This window comes from Poecilia mexicana, unplaced genomic scaffold (genome assembly GCF_051168715.1).
Source record: "Poecilia mexicana isolate PSO_F unplaced genomic scaffold, ASM5116871v1 scaffold_4, whole genome shotgun sequence".
In the NCBI taxonomy this organism is placed as follows: domain Eukaryota; kingdom Metazoa; phylum Chordata; class Actinopteri; order Cyprinodontiformes; family Poeciliidae; genus Poecilia; species Poecilia mexicana.
The window spans coordinates 28,570,284-28,592,280 of record NW_028263373.1 but is presented as its reverse complement, the minus strand read 5'-3'; the positions used below and the strand labels follow the sequence as shown (position 1 = coordinate 28,592,280).

The window sequence follows — 21,997 nt, the reverse complement described above, 5'->3', positions numbered from 1 at the left end:
GTTTCTTTGTCATTCTGGATGCACATAGTGATGGTCAAAGATGGCCGTCACACTACATCCCCATATTAGAGTGAATTTCACTCTTTCACTTGTAAAGTTGGAGTTAAAGAGTTCTTTAACATATTTTTACAAATTAAAATGTGAAAAGAGGTTGACATGTTTGCTTGCATCAAAACGTGATGCAGTCCCCCTTGGAAGTCGCAACGTTGCCATCAACGCACATTCACGCAAATTTTGCGCAGACTTGCGATTTTCACCAGTCATTGCAACTTTTCTACAAATCGGACCTTGACGTTTTCTTATTCTCTGTCCAGTCCAGTAGCTCTTCTGAATTCTGGCCAATCCTCTCAGCTCATTTCAAATTTAACTTCTTGTTTCATGAAACATCTTGAAAGCCAAACCTACAAGATGAGAGTTTGTGACATTTGCTTCTCTTCTCTTTTTTTATTTATTTATTTTTTGTCTTGGCATGTCTGCACATTTGCATTTAACAATAGCCTCCCCCACTGTTACCAACTTAGCTATATTTAGTGACATTTCAGACAATAAAAATCTGCATAGGTCAAAATTGGAACCGGCATGTCAGGATTTTTAAATAATCGGTGATTGGCCATAAAGTGCAATCGGTGCATTTTTTTGGCCTCGTAATTATGTATATTTTTCTGTATTGTTCTTAATTATGGCAGGATTGGTCCTCCATAGTTTTGTGAATTCCATAACCTTTGGCTTCTTATCTAAAAAAAAAAAAAAAAAAAAGAAATATAAAAGACTAAGTACCATTTTTCTTCACCAATTTTACAACTATTCCCTAATGTGTTTTGATCTATCAAAGTTCATCGTAGTTTGTGTTTGCACCTGTAAGGGGTGTGAATACTTTTCCAAGCTATTTTAATGTCGTCGTTTCTCTCTATCCTTAAGTTTTGTGTCTCTTTTTGCTCCTGTTGGTGTATTATCTGCACTGCTGCTAGTATGGTGAAATCCAGAAGGTCAGGGTGAGGCTCACCTCTATAAACAGCCATCCTCCACACACACACACTCAATGCAGCCACTCCTGGCTGTCTGACAGCCACACCCCTCCCTACTCCACTCTGTGCAGTTCAGCTGTTTGTTCAGCTGGAGCAGCAGATCCTCCTCGGGCTTCGGCCGGGAAGTTCGACTCCATACTTCCACGGGAATCTCTCCGGAGCGTGGCGGCCGGCAGCGCGCTGCAAATACATGTTATATTTTTCAGCCCTGATTTGCTCTCCTGGGCTGAGACCTTTGGGAAGTGATGCAGAGTAGATTTAAGGGCTTGCATGTTTTTATTAGTTGGCTGCAGCTCCCACAGGTGCATTAGGGGGGAAAAGAGCCCAACTTGCTTGTTATGATTACGACTCAGCTCTTGGCTCCAGCATGATTTCTTTCAATGTTTTTTGTTTTCTTTTTTTTTTTTTTTCTCGTGTTGTTTTGCTCGTTTTTCCCGGTCTACCCGAGACCCGGCGTGAAATGACAGGAAACGTAAGGAAGTGTTTCCGCTGTTAAGCCTGAGAGAATCCAGGATCGGTGATAACAGTTCTGCCTCACTCGGGGGGCCAGTTGTTATCTTAACGGCGTATGCTCCGCTTCACAGCTTCAGTTCGGATGACTGCTGTCGTTGCTGGAAAATGTAATGGTCTATAACCCCGGCCTCTGTGCTGACTCTGCAAAGCGACGTGTGGCACTAAAGTTGAAGTGTAAAACCTCGGACCTGATCTCCGGTTCTCGGCCTCGGTCGGACTTCCTCTGACTGCCATCTGTTGGGAAAAGACATCTGGTGGAGGTTAGACTCCATAAGAAACAAGCAACAGTGGATGAAGATACGTTTTTTTTCTCTGATCAACCCGTGCTGGTCTAAAACTGACTTCACTAGCTCCGGTTGTGTGCTTTTTAGAGAACGTATTTTTCTGCTCACAATGTCAAGGAAGCACGAGTAACAGTCTGTTGCAATCAGATCCATAGAATACACCGCAGCATCAAACTCACTGTTAATGCTGCAAGAGAGGGAGAGAGAGCAAGACGTTATCATTTCAACAGCAGACACAAAGTTGTTTAAAACTGATGCTGTCACTGAGTGAAGAAGTCAGAGTGAGCTGAAATCACCAGATTCAAGCTCACAACAAGATTGCTGCTGAGACGGATCTTGGTTTTACAGGGAACGTTTCTGAAGGCTGTTCTTATGTCTTGCACTTCTACTGGAGCACCTCAATCTGGCATTGGCAGGTCAGAGCTTGTGGAAACCTGACGATTCCCAATGAAACAGCATCCTGAAGACCTATGGGCTCCCACCGGCGCCTCCAGACATCTAGCGGGCGCTGCTGCGTCTTCGTTTGTAACGTCTCCCTTCGTGAAGAAGTCGAGAGCGGCTGGTGTAAAACCGTTGTCATGCGTCCTGCAGAGTGTCACTGGGTGCCGTGCCTCTTCTCCATGCCCACTAATTGTACATCTTGACCAGAGATCAGGACCTGTCATTACCAAAGTGCTGCTGCTGCAGTTCGGTGCAGTGGGCAGAGTTTGTCAAGTCTGAGTGTAAGAAGTAAACCAGACGTGTTGTACGAAAGAAAAGACCTGAACAGCATGGAGGAGTTTACAAAGAAAAGAATAAAGCAGTTTCTCTCTGTAGGGCAAAGCTGCTCTTTCGCTCCAGCTTTATGGCCCCAAAAGCATATTTTGCTCTTTGAGCTGGATGGCGCCTGTCCCTCGTAGCATAATAACCCAATGACTGCTGTGATTTCAGTGCCTATTGGCAGCCATTCCTTTAGTTTACCGTTCACAAAGCTCTTAGGGGAAAAGGAAAATAAAGAAAAGAAAAATCCCTCCAGGGCAAGTGGGGGCTATTCAAGAGTCAGGCCTACTTTCTCCTCTCTGGACCGTTTCTCTCTTTGTCTTGGTGAACTCCTCTCGGGGGGGAAAAAAATGCATTCAGAGCAAGGCGGTCGGCGCGCGAGCGAAGCCCAATTCTGGCCTCCGTAAAGTTCCGTCGAACACCCTGGGGAGCGGGAGAGGGGATTTTTGAGATCAGAGGGAGGCGGAGGGGTTTTGGTTCCTCTCTCCGGCTTGGAAGATAAGATTTTATCAGGGAGCAGAAAGCAGAGCTCCGGTTTAATGTCATGAAACACGACGCCGCCTCTCGTGCGCTCTCCTGAGGTTTAGCCTGAGCAGGTAGAAAAACTGTGTTTGGTTAAAATGAGACGTTTAGCTGATATCCTGCCTGCAATCAACTAATTGTGTTTTCTTTGTCTCTTTTTTCCTTTCTCCTTCCATGTCCCCTCCTGGTGATTCCTGCTTATGATCAATAGGTAAGTACCAATAGAACTTAATAGTACATCTGAAGCCAATCTGTTTTTCATTTAAACATTAGCTTGGTCATTTCCCGCCGCTGATCACACACACACGCGCACACACACACACACCCATAATGTGCAGAGGACTCACGGTTCACTGCAGGGGTCCTCTGGAGTTTCCTCTCCACAGCTGAGGCATGAACTGTGAAAGAGCGAGCGCACACCTTCACTGGAGGTTACGTCTAATTGCACTACAAAAGGGTTTACTCCCCTTAAGATATTTTCAGATTTTGTTACTTTACAGCCACAAAACTGAGTGTTTTTAATAGGAATTTTATGTGATCAACGTATTGTGTAAACTGAGAAATAGTCTCAAAATTTTTTTTGCAAATAAAAGTGTAATAAGCATGTGATGCTAAAGACTAACTGCAGATGGCTGCACTGTAGGCAGGAAGTATCTCCAGCAGCAGTCAGTCTTCCAACTCGTTTGAAAAGGCCTCTGACTGAAGAGGCCTGAAGATGTTTGCTGCTTGACGGTCTCATGACTGCAGTGACAATCAGTGTCTGAGCAGCCGAGATGATAGTCCACAGTCAGACGTCCTGGATGACATCATCAGCTGTTGGCATGCGATGCTAATCCACCTCACTTGCTTTTGCCGTTCCGCTTAAAATCTCTGTCTGGCCGTTTGGTTTAAACATTAATGCAGGATGTTTTTTTTAGCGACTTGTCGCGTGAAAATAAAAACTTACTCACGTGTGATTTTAATTGTGTTTTTTATTCCTTAGTGTTATACGGCAATAGCGGCATTAGAGGAGCACCGACAAAGTTCGTAATGGAAACTCAGTCAAGCGATAAGTGGAGTTTTTCCACAGTTAATTAACATCCAGGTCACCGTTTCACAGTAATTTTCTGCAGCAGTGTGTATTATTTTTTCTTATTTGGTATTTTTTGTTTTTACAGCAGTGTGCTGACTCAGAGAGGCTATCAATAGACAGAGTCTTGTTTATTTCCAGTCTGTCTGGGAGCGGAGGGCTGGGCGAGGGCTGATCTTCCCACTCAAATTTCCCAGTCAGCCTTTATGTAACAAACCCAAAAACACGGTTTAACGTAGACTTTGACTTGCCAGTTTCCTACGAACAGCTTGCCATGCCATCTGGGTGTGGCGTTGGGAGCCACCGGGAGCTGGTACGGTCTGATCCCCTCCATTGTTTCCAGTGAAAGCACTACTGGATTGGCTCCATCCCTCCCCCTGATAACTGCCAGACGTCCAGTTCATTCTCCCTCCTGCCTCGGCCGACTCGCTGTCATGGAGAGACGTGTGAGAGACGGTTCAGCCCCAGACCAATGCCATTCCCTCCTAATGACTTTCCCACACACACACACACACACACACACGCACACACACACACAACGGGGTCACCCGCCTGCAAGGCTGACCTCAGACGGTTAAAGGGAGGTTTCCACTGCAGTCCCACCGTCACAAACCGGGCCCTCGTCTTTCTCCTTTCCAAACCGCGGCATCCCCCAAACGTCTGCGTGCTCCACTTCCTGTTTGGGTTTCCTCTCAGTCTGTCCTGATTCTTCTGCTCCATGCGAGCGATGACTGATGCCTCTGAACTGGAGAAACCAGAGTCTCAGGTCGACACAGCTCAGTGTTTATAGAGGAAACAGTGGAGGAAATCTCTAGACTAAACCCTCCAGACGCTTTCAGAGCAGTCTGCGTCTTCCTCTCCACCTGGCAGCAGGTCACCAAGCAACCGTCCGAATGTATGAGGGGGACACAGACCGTGTCCCACGGTGGACAGAGACACCTGAACAAGACAAACACATCTCTCTACCCTCTGCGTGTCTCCTACTATGACTGGAAACAGTCGTTGCATACCTTCCTGTAGCTTCTGACCTTTGACCTTTCTATGCGCTTGACAACAAGCTGATGAATGAACTGCTGCAGATTACATGGTCCTATTGTTTTTAATGGGCAGTCAGCATTTTTCAAGCATGATGATGATGTTGTTTTGCACTTCAACGTGTTTTTCTTTTTTTGAAGCATACCAAGTGTTACTCTGCATACAGAAAGAGTTTAAGTCAAGGAAAACTTTAACATGAAGATCCAGTTCGGCTTTGCTCAAATAGAAATCTTAAAAAGTCAAAAAGAAATATTTAAATGAATCAAATGTCCATTTATTGTTGTCCCTCAAGACACGTGCCAAACTGGAGATTAAAGATAAGTCAAGCATCAAAGGAATTAAAACAATAGAATACATTTTAAAATTAAATAAAGGTGTTGGCTTACCAGAGGAACTCACAAAACCTCACAAAAGGTTCTGCAAAAGACTCCAGTCGCACTTTGCTTTATTTACTTCTAACGTCTTGTAGAGGCTTTATGTCCCGTACTTCCTGATCAGCGCCACCTGCAGGTCTTGGAGAGTAAAAGCAGAAATTCTGAGCCGTTCTCGTCGTTTCCGTGTGGATGACCACATTTCTGGGAACGGTTCCATGTCATCGAAAACAACAACCTGTTTTAGAAAAAGATGTTGCTTAGATACATTATAATTCCTTAGTGTTCATTAAAATAGGTACTATTTCCACTGGCAGACTATTTCACTTATAACAAGACATTTTTCCCTCGTTATAAGTGAAGTAATATACCAGTAGAACTTTTTAATCAGTATTGGGGATAATTGACTTAAAGCAAGCCCCTATATCTTTCTGAATAGTTGCTTGTAAGCTAGCCTTGTCTCCAATGAACTGAAATATTTGCACCAGAAACTAGACCAAAAATACTTGGTGAGATTTAGTGTTTTTGCAATGCAGTACAGTGAACACGCTCATTGTTGGATCAGTTTTCTTTAACAAATGTACATTCACTCAAAAGTGTCGCATTACTCTTTTTAAGTTTAGCATGTTAGGTATGTGTGCTCCTCTTCGTCCTGGGTGGGATGAGTATTCTCAGCATATCTGCCCCTACGTACCCCCACCCTATATACCTCACCCCTGATCCTCTATTTTAAGGAGAGTGTTTTTAAAATACGCTCGAATTCCTTTAAATGCGCAGATGAAAACAAGAATGACGTCAGACTCACACCCACAACAATGTCACGCTCACGGACCTGCATCGGTATCGCGTAGCGTCTCCAGTAGCCGGACCCTGTGAAGGAGAACCGTCGATTCAAAAGCTTCAGCTGAGCGTGTTGGTTTGGCCGAGGCGCGGCTTGATGAAAGATTAATCTGGTTTGTTTGTTTCTGGCTTTGTTTGGTGGACGGTTAAAGTCACTGTGCTCTGGCAACATCCTGGGAAAAAAAACAACAAAAACCACTTTCCTTTCGCCGGTTTAAATCCTGCGGTCTTCCCGTAAACCCTCAGGCTCCTGCCGGCGGAGCGGACCGTGAGGCTCATGTTGCTGTTTCTCCTGCTCTGACTTCAGGCTTTTCCGTTATACTCTGCCTTGTGGTCGACTACCTTTATTTCCAGTAAATCCAGGAATTCTCTCTCTTTTTTTTCCAATTTATTCTCAAGAATTCCCGCTTTCCTCGTAGTGCCAGTGAGACGGGAGCGCAGACCAAACAAAATGCCAAAGAAATCAAAGGCCACTGTGAAGCTAATCGGTGTACCTGAGAGCCCCTTTGAGCGCGGGCCAGCACCCGGCACACCCCTCCCTCCTCCTCTGTTGAGGTTTTTGCATAAATGTGCGCGAGCTCTTCAAAGGTCTAGCTGAAGCGGGCCGAGCTCGGCGGGAGAGCCATTACGTCCCAATGGGAGTCAGCTGTGACCTCAAACGGCGTTAAATGATGTGAGGGTGTGTTTGCAGAGGCTGCGGCAAATCGGCAGGACGGGGCTGTAAAAGTGAGCTTCGTGCTGATTTAAAGGCCGAAGAAATTTTAAAACTCGAGAACAGGCTGTGACTTTTTTTTTTTCGTGCTTTGTTATGTTTGTTGCCAATTTGCGATGGATTAAGACCTCAAAATCAGTTCCTCGTGTTGTCGAGGCAAGATTTTTCACATCGAATATCTGCTTACTTGACATCTAGACCTAATTTGTTTCTATCATATCGTCACCCTCCTAAAATAGTCATTTTTCTGCTTTTTTTTTTTTTTTTTTTTACCGAATTCCCTTTTGGCAAAAAAATAAAAAAATAAGACAGACCATTGTTTTCAGAAGGTGATGATATAGAGAAGGATACGGGTAGTGAGTGATTTTCCAATGAGCTGGTGATTTACTCGAGTGTTTAATGATGTGAACTGACCTCCCTGTCCGTATGCAGACATCATAATGAGGTGTGTAAAGGTCAAAAGGTCGCCCCTGCTGAGTGTGCATGTAGATGAAATTTAAAATTTGCTGCCTCTGTGGGCTCAACGTCTTTTCCTTTCCTTTACTTTCTTTTAGTTTCTTTCTGTCAGTCAGCAGCCGTAGCAGTGAGTCACAGAGTGGTAAACAGGAGGCGGGCTGTGAGGTCATTCAGAGGTCATCCTCAGATGTAAAGGCCAGGTTAGGATTGACAGAGCAGTTATGTAGCAAGGTAATCGTAAAGCCATGTGACTTTTCCTCCCAAACATTAGATTTCCTCGCTGTGAAAATTACATTTTTTTTTCTGCTTATGCAATGGCTACAGCAGTTGTATCCGTTTGAAAATGTTTTGCTCGCTGTACTGATGTCTTCAAAAACAGATGTACTTACAGGTGCCTTCTATTTTCTTCTGGACTTTGTGGGTGTATTTATGCAGCGCTACTCAACTTCCATGAGTCGGTTTTTCAGCCACAGAGCAGAACGGATGGTTTTGAGGCACTGAGGCCATGAAGATGTACGTACTGAAACATTAGCCTCCCTCAGTTCGGTTCCACTTCGACGCAGCGGGTGAATGTCCCAACGACGCCTTCTGCTCTTATTTTCCGATAACATGGAAAATGAAAGCTCATCAATCGTTATTTCCTACAAACTTGTGAATTCGTAATTGTCGATCGCTGTCTTTACCGTACTGTTGTTGTAGACCTCACAACACCGTGACATAACCTGCGGCGGGAGGCGTTTCACAGGAGCTTGGCTCGGTTGGGATTTGTGAAGTTTTTTCTTTCTAGGTGTTGTAGTTTTGGAATTAGAGATGTCCTAGTGTGATCCAGGTGCAGAAAAGGGTCTGAAATCGCACTTTATTGAAGTTTCACAAATCGGACAAAAAGCAGAATAATGAAGTCCATGTTTGAATTGTCTAGGGTGTTGAAGTTTTGGAACTGGAGCAATTCTAGTGTGATCCAGAGGGAAAAAAGTGGTGAAATCAACATTTATTGAAGTTTCACAAATCAGAAAAAACTTACACAAATCCCAAACACGGTTTTAAATATTCTGCTCTTAGAGCAGAGTAATCCAGTCCAAGTTTGAAGTGTCCAGGTGTTGTAGTTTTTTTTAACTAGAGTAGATTAAAGCTGCGGAAGGTAGTAAAAAATTAGGTGGAATCGCCCTTTAGCCATTTCCCGAATCGGAAGCTGGAATTGGAAACAATGTTCAGCTTCGTGTCTGAAACACAGCAAAAACACAGCATTTTGCTACATCAGGGTTTTTTTTTTTTGTTTGTTTTTTATGCTGCTCCTTCGTCTTCTCTCTCCTCCTCATCGCTGGTCTCAAACTTTTGTTTAAATTCAACGTAAATCATAAACGTCTTATAGCCCTCCGACAAAATAGTGCCGCTCATTACTGCGCAATAAACCTCCACCGCACACTCCCGTGAACATTACACAGGCGGCGTAGGGTTTTTACGAGGGAAATGTTTCTGAGGACGTCAGACAATTAAACGCGTTGAACGCCTCCCGTTCTTTTCCCTCCTCGTGGAGAAACAGAAATCCACTCTGTCATCAAGCCCACTCCACAGTAATCCCCACTCCACAATATGCCCCACTCCACAATATGCCCCACTCCACAATATACCCCTCTCTATCTCTACAATATGCCCCACTCCAGAGGGTTCAGAATGGAAAGTATTTCAAAGCGACCGCAGCCTTCTGTCAGACTTTGTAGCCGTAATATGGAGCAGCTGAGAAAGCGGACCCCGTTCACACGGCGCCCCTCATCCACAGCTGGGAGCAGCGCTGACCTCTCTTCAGGAGAGGTTTGGAACAGCACCGGGCTCCCAGAACCCAATCAGGTTCTGTGTGTGTTTGTGTTTTAAATATCGATAACATTAGATATTTTATAGTCCAGGGTTCTTCAACCCTTGGTGCGCTAACTAAAACACATTCAGAGCCCCAAATTTCGTGAAAGGACAACTTAAAAACTGTTCAATGAATGTCTGCCATAGGACACTTTTAGACAGCCGCCATTTTATTTTAAAGCATTTTGTTCTATGGGATGTTGTTTGTGGGAAATAATTTAGAGAAACGGCAAGAAAAGAAACGGTTTCCACGTAACAGTGAGAAGAAAATAATAATTACTGACTAATTACTGTCTCGGGCCAGACTTTATAAAAGGCTCAAAAGTGGCAGTAGCCCAGGGCCTCAGGTTTTTGGGGACCACAAAACTTTTTTTATTTATTTTTTCATAAAAGCATATTTTACAAAAATCGCAAAACATACCATATTTTATATCATTAACATTTATATCAAGTTATATCAATAAGTTGAAATAAGTTATGATATATAACTTATTGATATAAATCATCATTAAGTTATTGATATGACGTCTACCCATGTCAATAATGATTCATTCATATGGGTCAATAAGTTTAAGTTTAGTACAAATTTATTGACCCATATCAAGGTGAGGTGTTTTAAAACCTCAAGGGGAAAAAACGTGTTAAAATCTACATCTGTTATATCTACTTGAGAAATTTGTTGGTTCTTGAGCCTCAGCTGGTAGGTGTACTTCCCCCCCGCTACCCCTCAACCTTTGACCTTTTCCACAGATTGGAAGCTTTGAGCTTCATGTCGGTAGTAATGGTGGACCAAAATGTGCTCAGCTCTCTCTCTCTCTGCGAGCTGCTTGTTGGAAGGTTGTGTTGATAGACTGAATATTTATAGCTTAACATCTGTCTCACTGTTTGACATCAGCAGAGCGTTCTGTTTAAGGTGAGGTCATGGCAGTTTTCCCTCATTCTTAATGGAAACTGTGATATCTGATGGGTTTCCCCCCACCCCCGCCCACACACACATACATTTCCTCACTTCCACTCCTCCTCCTCCTGTTTTACCTCCCGGCACACGGGCAGACAGGCAAATTGGAGGTCCCGGCACTTGCCCAAAAAAAACCCGAGTTTAAAGCAGCGTCTCCCAGGGCGCTCGTGGGATCTTGCTGCGCCGCCAGACGACTTTTCGTGTGTGGGCTTGCAGCGCTGCCAGCGGCAGCCATGCTGACCTCCAGTCAGGAAACTCAAGCAGGCCTCCTTTTGTGCGAGAACAATTCTACACACCTGCGTGTCTTTTTTTTTTCTTTTTTTCCTGCTGTGGTAATGTCACGCCCTCATCTCGAAGGAGCGGTCGACTGAAACAGCTCTAATTTTTTTGGCCACGCTGAATAAAATCAGCTGTGGAGGGAGGCGGGGGCCTTCTCTCTGCCTCTCAGACGCATAAATGACCGGCTGCTTTCTGAGCTCTTCAGGAAGTCAGCTGGTGAGTTGATTACAGCTGTGCAGTGAGACCTGCGGGCTGCTGAGGGGCAACATCAGGCCAGGTGAAACAAAAAAAAAAAAAAGAAAATACAGCCCACGTTTGAAAAGGTTGAGTAGAAAAAGAGAGAGAGATGTTGGCAGACTTTTACGCTCTGCTTTTCTCCTGCTCTTTTACAGCCCTGTCTGGGTTTTATTATCTAGAAATCATTTTCCCCCTCAGCTGATACAAGAACAGTAAAGTTACACTTGGCAGCGGCAGACGCCTCCAGTAGAGATGTGTAAAAAAGCCTTCAGATAAAATAACCTTTTATGGCAGTGACATATTTTAGTGTGGGGAAATTCACATGGAGAAATGATCTTTTGTTTTTCTTTTTTTCTTTATTTTTACAAAATAACCCGCGTTTATTACCAGATCTCAAAAGTCCCAATAAATCAGAAGTATCTGATTTATATACGCAGCTGCGATAAAATATCAAGACTTTCTACGCGCCTCTACCAGAGGAGCCAATAGACGTAGAGGAACGCGACATCAGCCCGTAAGGCGGTCCAGTCTCCACTGTCGTCGTTGCATCTAAAGTAGCTGCTTCGTGAAACAGGAGCTCTGGCTGAACGTGTTCGCACTCATCACTTCCACGATGAACATTTCAACATTTCACCAACTTCCCTCCCAAATAAAGCCGCTGCATTCGTTCCATTCAGGCTTACCCGTCAGCAGATTACCCGGAGGCCCGACTACTTCCAGAGTGTAAACAATCATGCAGCCCACCTGCTGCAGCCGCTCAGCATCAGCAGCAGCAGCAGCAGCAGCAGCAGCGATCAGCTGGCCGGATGACGGCTCAGAGCGGATTAGCGAGCAGACGGGTATTATTGTGTGTTTACTGGCATCGGGACTCTGGTCTTTGTCTTTTCCTGATCAGACGTCAGAGTGGACTTTCTCCAGCAGCTCACTCTCACCAGGCAGGATGGGTCAGTTCACGCTGTGACATCAGATTGCAGCTTTTTATTCCGGTCAGTGTCTGTTGGGTGTTTTTCTGGGCTTGTTGTTTTATGTCGGCGTTCAGGTGAGTTGTTGACATTTGTTTTGCTAGCTTTTGAGCGACTTCAATCGTCATTCTGTAAAAATCCATCTGTCTGTTTTTTTCTTAATGTTAAATTTACTCTCAGGTTCAAAACCAGGCTGTAATTGTTCAGTGTGCATGTAGATCCACGTGAAGGACGCCAGCGTCCTGCATCCTGTGCTGCCCCTTCAACCTCCTGGTTGCGGGTTAGTCGGTCGGCGGCTTGGATTAACACTCCTCCTCTCCTCCAGCAGCACACCGCGTTCAGATTAGCGGTCACCCGAGTCAGGAGTCAGGCCCCGACCGGGCCATCTGGGTGGGGAAGGCGACGTAGGGGGAGGTGTGTGTGTGCGTGTGTGTGTGTGCGTGTGTGTGTGAGCAGATGTTTCAGAGAGGTTGAAGGGTAATGAGGCTACAGAGCTGAGGGCGACATTTCTGGAAAAGGAAGGAGGATTTTTTTTTTTTCTTTTTTCACTTCCTACACTGCAAAAATACAAAATCTTATCAAGTATTTTCGGTGTAGTTTCTGGTGTAAATATCTTAGTGAGCTTGAAATAAGACAAAACTAACTCACAAGCAACTTTTGAGCAAGAAATAGGGCCTTGTTTTAAGTCAGCGAGTCTTTAATATTGATGAAAAAATTCTAGCTATAAGTGCAAAAACACAAAATGTTACCAGGTATTTATGTTTTGTTTATAGTGGAAATATATCAGTGTCTTTGAAATAAGACTAAACTAACTTACAAGTAACTCTTAAGATAAATTCAGATATTTTTTCTAGATGATTGAAAAGTTACTTGTTAGAGCTTGTTTTAAGTCAGTAATTCATTAATACTGATTAAAAAAGGTACTAGTTCCATTGGCACCAGTAACATTGAAAACCAGCCTTATAATTTAAATCATCTGCCATTTGAACTAGTATTTTTGAATCAATATTAAAGAATTATTGACTTAAAACAGGCTCCTGTATTTGACTAAAAAGTTACTTGTAAGTTAGTTTTGTCTTATTTCAAATGCGCTAAGGTATTTGCAATAGAAACTAGTCACTAATTCTCGGTAAGGTTTTCTGTTTTTGCAGCGTGACACGGGGAGACTGTCATCCTGTTCTCGTGGCGTTTCTTTCTGATCTGTGCGTCAGGCGTCTGCGGCCACCTTCGCCCAGGCTGCTGGCAAATTGTAGGTGTGTGAGAGTGTAAGTGTAGGTGAAGAGGCAGTGGGGGTTGAGCCGGCTCCTGTCTGGGCCAGTACCGACTAAATTACAGGACGGATGCAGTCTGGAGCTGCGGGATCTCACCCCCTGTCGGCAGGTTATCAGGTGATAATCCTCCTTCTAGATGATCATGAGGAGGAAAAGGAGAAAACTGAAGTTGATAGTGCTGTGGTTTCAGGAAGAAAATGTGAAAGAACTGGCAAAAGGAAGCTTTTTCCCCTCCCCCTCATCATCCTAAAAAGGGCGATCGGTCAGAGTGAGTGAAAGCTTCAAGGAAGGGGGTCAATGAGCTGACAGGAGCTCGGTCTGTTGTCTTTGGGCTCATGTGGGACAACAGCTGAGCTGTAAATTACCTGTAAAGGTTTCCCCATATGGGCATCTGTCCTCGCAAGCATTCCTGTAAAAGCAAAAGGAAATGGATTAAAACTCCTGAAAGGTTGAAGTGAAGAGTCGGATCATCCCTCCTCCTCCTCCTCTAATCTTTGTTCTTGCCTCTTTATGCTTCCTTATTTTCATTCTCTCGTTGGTGTTTTATTCAGATCACCTTTGTCAAACTCCACCCACTGCAGCTTTTTCTTTTTATGTGGCCGTCTAGACTCCAGAGGGACACGTAAATACAACATTCAAGATAACAGTTGTGTGCTTAAATATGATTTTATCCATCAGATAAAGGACAATTTTTATACTACCAAAGCTGCATCAGTCAGATTCACGTGAAAATGATTTGCATTCTGCCCCAACCAGCCCTTTAAAAACATTTGTGATCCTGATACGACCCAAAATGCTGAAAATGAGTTTGAATCTTCTGATTTAGATGGTTAGGGTCGGTTAAGACCCTCAGTCAAACCACTGCAGTAACTGTAAGTGACTTCAGGCTTGTAAATATATCCTATAATCACGTTTTTATAAAGTATCAGTAAACCTGCAGAGACACTAAGCAGAGGAGAGAGCAGCAGCTCCCGCTCTGCTGCCGTCCCTGTTGTTGTTATTGAATAGGTTGTTTGCATGGTGGAGAAGTGGAGGGTGTCACTGCAGGGCCAACAGTTCATTTCTCAGCAGGGTGGAGAAAGGATGGCTCATCTCCCCCCCTTTCCTCGCACACACACACACACCACCTCTGACTCCGTATCTCTCTGCAGCTCTCATCTGAACGTCGTTACGCAGTCATCTGTTTGTCACTTTTGAGATATCGCTGCCGTTTGTTGGGGTTTGTGTTGCTCCACTCGTGTGACACATGATATGAAAAGCAAAACAGGAAACGGGGTGTTCCCCAGTGTTTTCATTCAAATCAAAACCAGAGCCAGATGGAAGCACTAACTCATTATTTACAATAAAGATGTGATATCTATCTAATGAAATTCATTATTGCAGTCATAGTTTTTACACTGCAGAAGTGTTAAGTGTCATAACGTCACTTTGTCGCATTGTAGCTATTGACCTCAACGCATTTTATTGGGATTTTAGTTGTCAAGCCAACACAAAGTAATGCATACTTGTTACATAGATTGTTTTTCTTACAAAAACATTTCGGCTTTTGTAAGAGAAATATGAAACCCCTAAATAAATCCAGTAAAACAGATAATAGAAATTTATCAGACTAAATTATCTCATTTGTTATAATGTTATTCCCTTATCAAAAACATATCTGAAGTGTTGTCTTAACTCTTCCATGCATGTTTGAGAAATCCTTTGATCTCCATGGCAACTATTCAGCTGCCCCCACTCATCTCCTTTAGACTAGCTGACAGCAATTAGCAAACACCTGGAGATGTAGCAGCTACTTCTCAGTTCAACGCTGATTAAAATGTTGTTAAAGGGTTAACAGAGGAGCCATGTTGTGATGACTTCCTGAAGGCAGAGTTTAAGTTTCAGAAAGAGCAGGAGTTTTTAAAGAGACAGAGGCCCAATTTCAACGCATTAGATTATGAAGTCAAATGTCTTTTAAGTCATATTTGATACATACAGCAATTTTTACAACAACTGAAGGTAACATAGTTTCTTGAATGTGTTATGAAATGGCTCCATGTGCCTGGAAAATACGTAATACTGCCCCTTTAATTTTGGGTGATTGCTGAACAGCCGACACTCACGTGAAGCCGATCTTATCCACCGATCTCATCTTCCTCCATGAAGGTCTGAAAATCCAACTTAGTGACTTTGTCACTATATTTAGTGAGTTTTCAGGCAAAACAAATCGGAATCAGCAGGTTAGGCTTTTTAAAAATCAGTGGTCGGCCAGAAAACTGCAGTTGGTTCATGTGAAGAGGCCAGACCTGCATTCCTAAGAAAGTCTGTGGGAAAAACCCACGAAAATAAACTGAGGTTTGAGGTTGTGACATGATCAAATGCTTAAGGGGGATAAAAACCTTTGGAAGTGACTGTTGCTCAGATTAAAATACTGAAAACGAAACAGAAAAAATGCAAAGCCATGCTAGTTGCTAATTTATGTAACCACAAACTGGAAGGATCTTCTAAAATATAAGTTTTATTAATATCTAAAGTAATAACATGCGAGTTAAACATATATACTGTAAATCTTAGCTTAGATATGTTGATAAGTTGCCAAAGTTAAGTATCCTGGTAGCTTGTGGTGTAAATCAGCCATTTTCATTGAGCTCCGTCTGGACTGTTTACTCTCTGCTGCTGATGCTGAGCAGGAGACGCAACACAGAGCCTTCTCAACCCAGCAGGGTCAACACACTGAGGCCTTTTCAGGTCAACCAGGGCCGGCTCATGGAAACCGTCAGCCTGTCTCTGATAAACTCAATACCTCTCCTGGCACTCATTTCCCTTTGTTTCTCCATCTGAGATTTAGCAGCACTGTTAGCAAATCACTCAGCGTATGCAGCAGTCAGGTCCACGGCCACAGGCTAAGGTTTAGCGGGTCGCCCTGACCTCTGCTGCTGAGCTATGTCTGTCTTGACTGAAAGAGACTAAAGTTGGCTCCTGGCTGTGCCACAAAGCAAACCAGGAGCGCGTTGAACCAGGGCTGGCCCTCATCGGACACAGGGGTCACACAGAACCAGCTTCAGCCGAGCCGGCAGGTCAGAGACGAAGCCAGGAAAATCCACCAGGTGGGAAAAGATGCAGAGATGTGTGGCTGAAGAAAGCAGGCTAAATGATTCACAGGATTTCTTTTCTGTGATGAAATATTGATAAAAATAAAAATCCAATTCTCCACAAATAAAATCTTCAAAGACCAAAATTTTGATTAATCGATAAAAACAATTCATCGCCCAGACCTTTATAGAAAGTTTTATCTCGATTTCTTGTGTTTTTAACATTTTACACACTCACATCTCATTGCTCTGCTCATTTGTAATGTCACTGCCCCTCTGCTAACTCACCTCAGTATGCATTTCATAAAGAAACGGCTCCTGTCAAAGTGCTGCCTTTCACGCAGCACCTCTTTGGATCTGCTGTAACGTGAGCTCTGTAACTGGAGGTGGAGGTGGAGGTGGGGGTGGTGTTAGTGGTCACAGTGCAGGTACTGGTCAGTGTTTGCAGGATGAAAGTCTCGCTATCAGGTTGCGTTAAGACCAATTGTTTGGGCTGAGGCGTTGGATGCCGTTGCCTTAGTAAACAGACCATGTTTGCCCTGGACCTGAGTGGCCTGAGTTAGATCAGATGTTACTTAATCTCCTGGAAAACCAAAACAATCATCTTTGTGTTCATGCGCCAAAGAATGTGGCGTCTCTTCTGTCAGAAGCTGGGCCAGGCAGTAGGAAGGGCTGACAGGGGCGGTAGCCCAGGGCTGCAATATTTGGGGGACGGTTCAAAGGTTTTTATTTTATGTTACCTTTTATAATGAATGGGTGTTTAGCAAACATTGTACGGTATGTAAAATTCATAAGCTCAAATCATGTGAGTTTTATTGTTTTAGGATTTCTATGTACATAAAAAATATTAAATTATTTGAAACTAGTCGATTTTTTTTTATGAAACACCATGGAGTTGTTATTGGTGATGAAGGCAAAGAAGTTGGTTTGCGAATTGCCTGTTGGTTTGTAGTTTGACTGGCTTGCTTGGTATTAGTGAGACCAGAATAATGGATTATCAGACAATAATATAATTAATTACTATAGTGACTTTTCACCAACTTATGATCTGTTAAATCGTTCCTGATTACATCAACTTGTCCAAGGGCATCGTCTCTGTGTAAATAAACAGCATAAAGTATTATTGGCTATAGGGCTGCAACTAGAGATTTTGTAGTAATCGATTAGTCTATCAATTATTCTAACGATTAATCGATTAGTCAGATAAAAAATGGCACATTCTACGGATTTTTCATTTAACCACTTAAAGCCTTTTTTAAATCCAAAATTAGAAATGCATTACAAGATGCAAATAAGCAATTGAATTATTTTTTTTAAATAAAAAACAAACATTTTATTGCCTAAGATGCAATACATCCTAATGCAAAATGTATATATTTTTCATACAGTTTTGGCTTAGTTACTGGTCTGAATTTGTTGGGAGGTTTTTATTCACCAAATGGCATTTTTTTGAGTCTGTATATTCCAGTTAATAATCAGTTACTAAATTAGTCAACAATTATTTCAGTAATTGAGTAATCATGATTAATTGCAATTTATCCGATTAATCGTTTCAGCCCTAAGTGGCTAGAGGACGTATTAAGTATACCATGCATCAGTTCATACCTGCTGATGTATAGGACTACCTAATAATTGTAATTATCATCGGTAAATGACCTTTTACTTGGTGAATAGGGCACCAAGACTGGCTCCAGCCCAGGGCCCCAGATTCTTGTAAATCCGGCCCTGGTCAAAAGCTGTGATGTTGAGTCAGTGTCTACCCTCAAACTATGGGAAGCAGCTGAAACTAATAGCTGTTTCTTTTTTCTTTTTTTTTCATTGCTTCCTATGTCTTACACAAAAGAACAATTAGCGATGTTTCCACTGTGTTTGTTTCTCTGACAGCGGTGTCCGACCTGGACGTGGAGAGTAAGCTGACGGCACACTTCAGAGCGCCGTGGCGCCTCCAGAGGAATGTTTTGCAACCCTCCACACGGCCAGCATGTGTGGAAGAGCTGTACATGCAGGCCAACCACAGCCTGTGGTCGCTGAACCAAGGTGAGACGTTAGCGCCTGACTCATACTCCTGCTGCTCACCGCAGCCGTTGTTCAATTTCAGATTTTTAACTTAACATTAAATGCACTTTATTTATTAACTGGTGTTCAGTTAATAAATAATGTCACCTTTTTTCACATTTTCAACTTTAATTTTCTTTCATATTTTCAGTTTTAATATCTTATCTTTATGCTTTGTTTTTGCTGAATGTTGTCTTATTCCAACTTACTCTTGAGATTAAATGAAATCTTTATTGATTTCAAACATGGAAAAATGTCAGAGAAAAAGATTAATAAGAACAAAACAGCAAGAAAAAGACATAATAATCAAGCATATACAGCAAAACTTTCATATCCAGTTGGAAAAGGATCAGGAAGAAGCCAAAGCTGATTCAATCTCCCAAATATATCCCACATTATACATATCTTCACATTTAGTTTTTAACCCACGTCACAATTTCTACTCTTTCAAAATTACAATTAATGAAAAGAAAAAGTAAAAAAAAAATTTGTCGTGTTTATTTTTGACTTACATTTGAGGCAACGCCTTGGTAAAAAGTCAAGATTTTTTTTAAGTTGTCCTGCTTTCAAACTTCTGCGATTCTGGTGTTATTTTGCCCCCTGGTGGAAAATGCATGTAAATGCGCCCTCAAAAGTTCAATCAAAAGCTTCCCGCATCAATAATTCTCACAAAACCTGTAATCACAAGTACATCCATCTTCTGCCTTCTCTCATAATCATGTTTGTTGCATGCTGTTATTAAAGTGTATGTGTGTGTGTGTGTGTGTGTGTGTGTGTGTGCGTGTGCGTGTGTGTGTGTTTTCAGATCACCAGAGGAGGGAGCGCAGAGTAACCATCTCAGCCCTGCCCCCCATGCCCATATCCCCCTCCCCTCTCATCGAGCCGACGGAAGATGGTCGGGGCAAAAGTCTAACAACGGTGAGGCGATTGTTGTCGTTATCTCTTCCCGTTAGTCTGCAAGAACAACAATCAATACGCCAATGCGTTAGGCTTTGGACGTCCTGCCAGTCAGCTTGTTTTATCTGTAAACGCCTAATCTGTGGAGTTTTAACCGTAAAGTCGCAAAAACATCTGATATTTAAAGTGAAGTAATGGCTTTTCTTTACAGATATGCTCAGACCTCCAGATATTTTCCTAATCTTATCACGTTTGGTAGTTCATAACTGGGGAAGTGGAACTTTGGTTTTCGAAAATAATTACAAATACAAATCAGAAAATGGCGCTGAGCTCAAAAATAGGTCAGAGAGAGGCTTCCGAAACAACGGCAGAAAATGTAACAATACAGTACAACATTCCCATAGTGGGACCTGGTGGTGGCAGCATTATGGTTTGGGGATTTTGTTTTTCCCCCTCAGCAGGGAAAGGAAAGCCTTTCAGAGTTGATGGGGATGAAGCTAAAAACAGGACAAACTTGAAATAAAAAATAACAACAACAATAGAGATACCAAAGATTTGAAACTGAGTGTGTCAGAGGTTCATCTTCCAGAAAAACAACAATCTCACACATGAATGAAACTGTTTGGTTTGTTTTTTTGTTTTTTTAAGAATGGCCCAGTCAAAGCCCATACTTGTATCCAGTCTCACTGAGCTTGAGCTGTTTTCCAAAGCTTTAGATACCTCAGTGGACCTGCATGGACCACACTTTTCAGATTTTAAATGCTTTTTTTTCCTTTTTTTTTTATCGTTGCTCTCTTTTGTGTTTGTAATGCGATAAAATGTGAAACTGCTGTTTTTGCACAAAAACCAGCTGACATCTACAGATCAGCCTCAGTTTAATAATCTGGCTGTGCTAAAACTTTCCACCGGCACATGGAAGATTTTGTGTAGTTCTCTGTAATATACTGAAGTTTAGCCATAACTCTCCTTTTAAAGTGACGGCACCTTTTTTTTTGTTCTCCCTCTTCCATCCATCCAAGCAGCCAGAGAGACACTTTAGAGATGCATCCACTCAGTTAGCTGACGCTCAGGTAAAGACGGGAACGGAGACGTGTTTTTGTTTTCATGTCACCGCCGTGTGTTTCGACCTGCGTCACGCCCCTCCGCGTCCTCACCTTCACTTGTGTCATTGTTTTTAATTTTTTGTTGTCATTTGCTTATTTTCTGTGTGTCTCCGTTTGTCGTCGCCTCTCCACCCTGTCGTTCAGTTCGACTCCACACGCTCCTCCTCCCCCACCGAATGTTGCAGCCTCTCTCCGTGGAGCAGAAAGGTACTGGTTCCGGTCCTAATCCCACCGGTTCCCTCTCGTTTGCTTTCCACCTGTCCTTTCATCTGATTTGCATGACCAGTCTCTGCTTTAGATGCATGAACTCTCGGCTTCTCCGCCCTCTTGAGGTGATGAAGTAAAAACAAAACAAAAAAAAAAGGAGGGTGTCGGTTTGACGTTTTTCTGTGAAGTTTCAGTTTGAAGTATGTGAGGAATGTGTGTGTGCACGTGTGTGTGTGTGTGTGTGTGTGTGTGTGTGTGTGTGTGTGTGTGAGCCATATTCACCCTACGTTAATGAAAGGGTTGACATTTTGGGAGCTTGTGTCTGTGATTACCCATGATCCTCCTCTCTGCACTAGCTGTCAACCTTTGAGCTTGTTTGTTTGACCAAAAAGGCCTGATGCGCGCGGACAAAGACAAACACGAACCGCTACTCCTCTTCACCTTCCTCCTCCTCTCCCCTCTCCCCTCCTTCAAAAGGCTCATCCTTCCTCTCAGAGCCTCTACGAAACAAATCAGCTGTAAATGTTTCCCCCTTTGATTTCTTCTTCTTCTACTCATTGCGAAAAGTTTCCAAGGAAACCAGTTTCTTTTGTTGGGCCCGTTGGTCTGCTGGGAACCGGGAGCACAAAGGCTGGAGAGGCGGCTTTAAATGGGGGGGTGGGGGTGGGAAGACTTTGGGTCGCAGAGGTGGGAACCAGTTCAGCCTGAGAGTCACTCCCAGTTTCACATGTTGGAAACTCGAGGGAAGGCAGAGAAATCCTCAGCTTGCTAGACGTCAGAGTCGGTTTCCAGCGCGTGTCGGAGGTCCAGGAGGTTTTGCTGCAGCTCAGAGGAATTTGATCCTGACACGTTTTTCCCGGAGGCTCGCCTGCTGCTGCCGCACATTCTCACAGTATGACTGCAGGCTGCGTGTCGACTTCAGAATACATCTTGTAGTCTAGAGATTGTGACATGTGTGTGGAGTGAGTGCCAAAGTTTTTATTGGTCTGAGCTTCCTGCAAGCTGGAACTTTTCCTCTTTTACTTTTTTTTTTTGCATGAAAGTCTGTTGTGTTTCTTTGAACGCTTCTCTCGCTTCCTGCTCTCACTTGCTATGAAGCGTGCTGTTCATTTCCATTACTTAACGGATTCTTTGCACTGCTGTGTGAAACTCAGCTACTGGAAGGGTGGGTATGTTTAGTGATGTATTCTCAGTGTTCACAGTCCTAGCGACGTGGTTCTCAAACTTTTCTCAGCAAACGCCGCCTCAGTATCGGGTTTTCCAAGCACCACCACCGTCCTGACCGACATGTTAAAACAGCGCACTGCAAAAAAAACAAAAGTAATTTTTGGTCCAGTTTCTAGTGGAAATATGTTAGGACACTTGAAATAAGATAAAAGTAACGTTTCAGCAAGATGTAGGAGCTTGTTTTAAGTCAATAATTCCTTAATATTGATGAAAAAGTTCATGTGGCATTGGCTGTGTCCTGAGGTATTTGAACTAGAAATTAGACCAAAATACTTGGTAAGATTTTGTGTTTT

At 43.1% G+C, this 21,997-nt stretch overlaps 1 protein-coding gene across 1 annotated transcript in view; it reads left to right on the top strand.

The window, feature by feature from the left end:
- nhsa (Nance-Horan syndrome a (congenital cataracts and dental anomalies)) overlaps nt 1-21,997 on the top strand; it is a 68,214-nt gene that overhangs the window by 32,664 nt on the left and 13,553 nt on the right. The window contains exons 2-4 of the mRNA XM_014992947.2: nt 18,100-18,252; nt 19,076-19,188; nt 20,415-20,477. Coding sequence (XP_014848433.2) covers nt 18,100-18,252; nt 19,076-19,188; nt 20,415-20,477 — 329 coding nt within the window. The remainder of the gene's footprint in view (nt 1-18,099; nt 18,253-19,075; nt 19,189-20,414; nt 20,478-21,997) is intronic.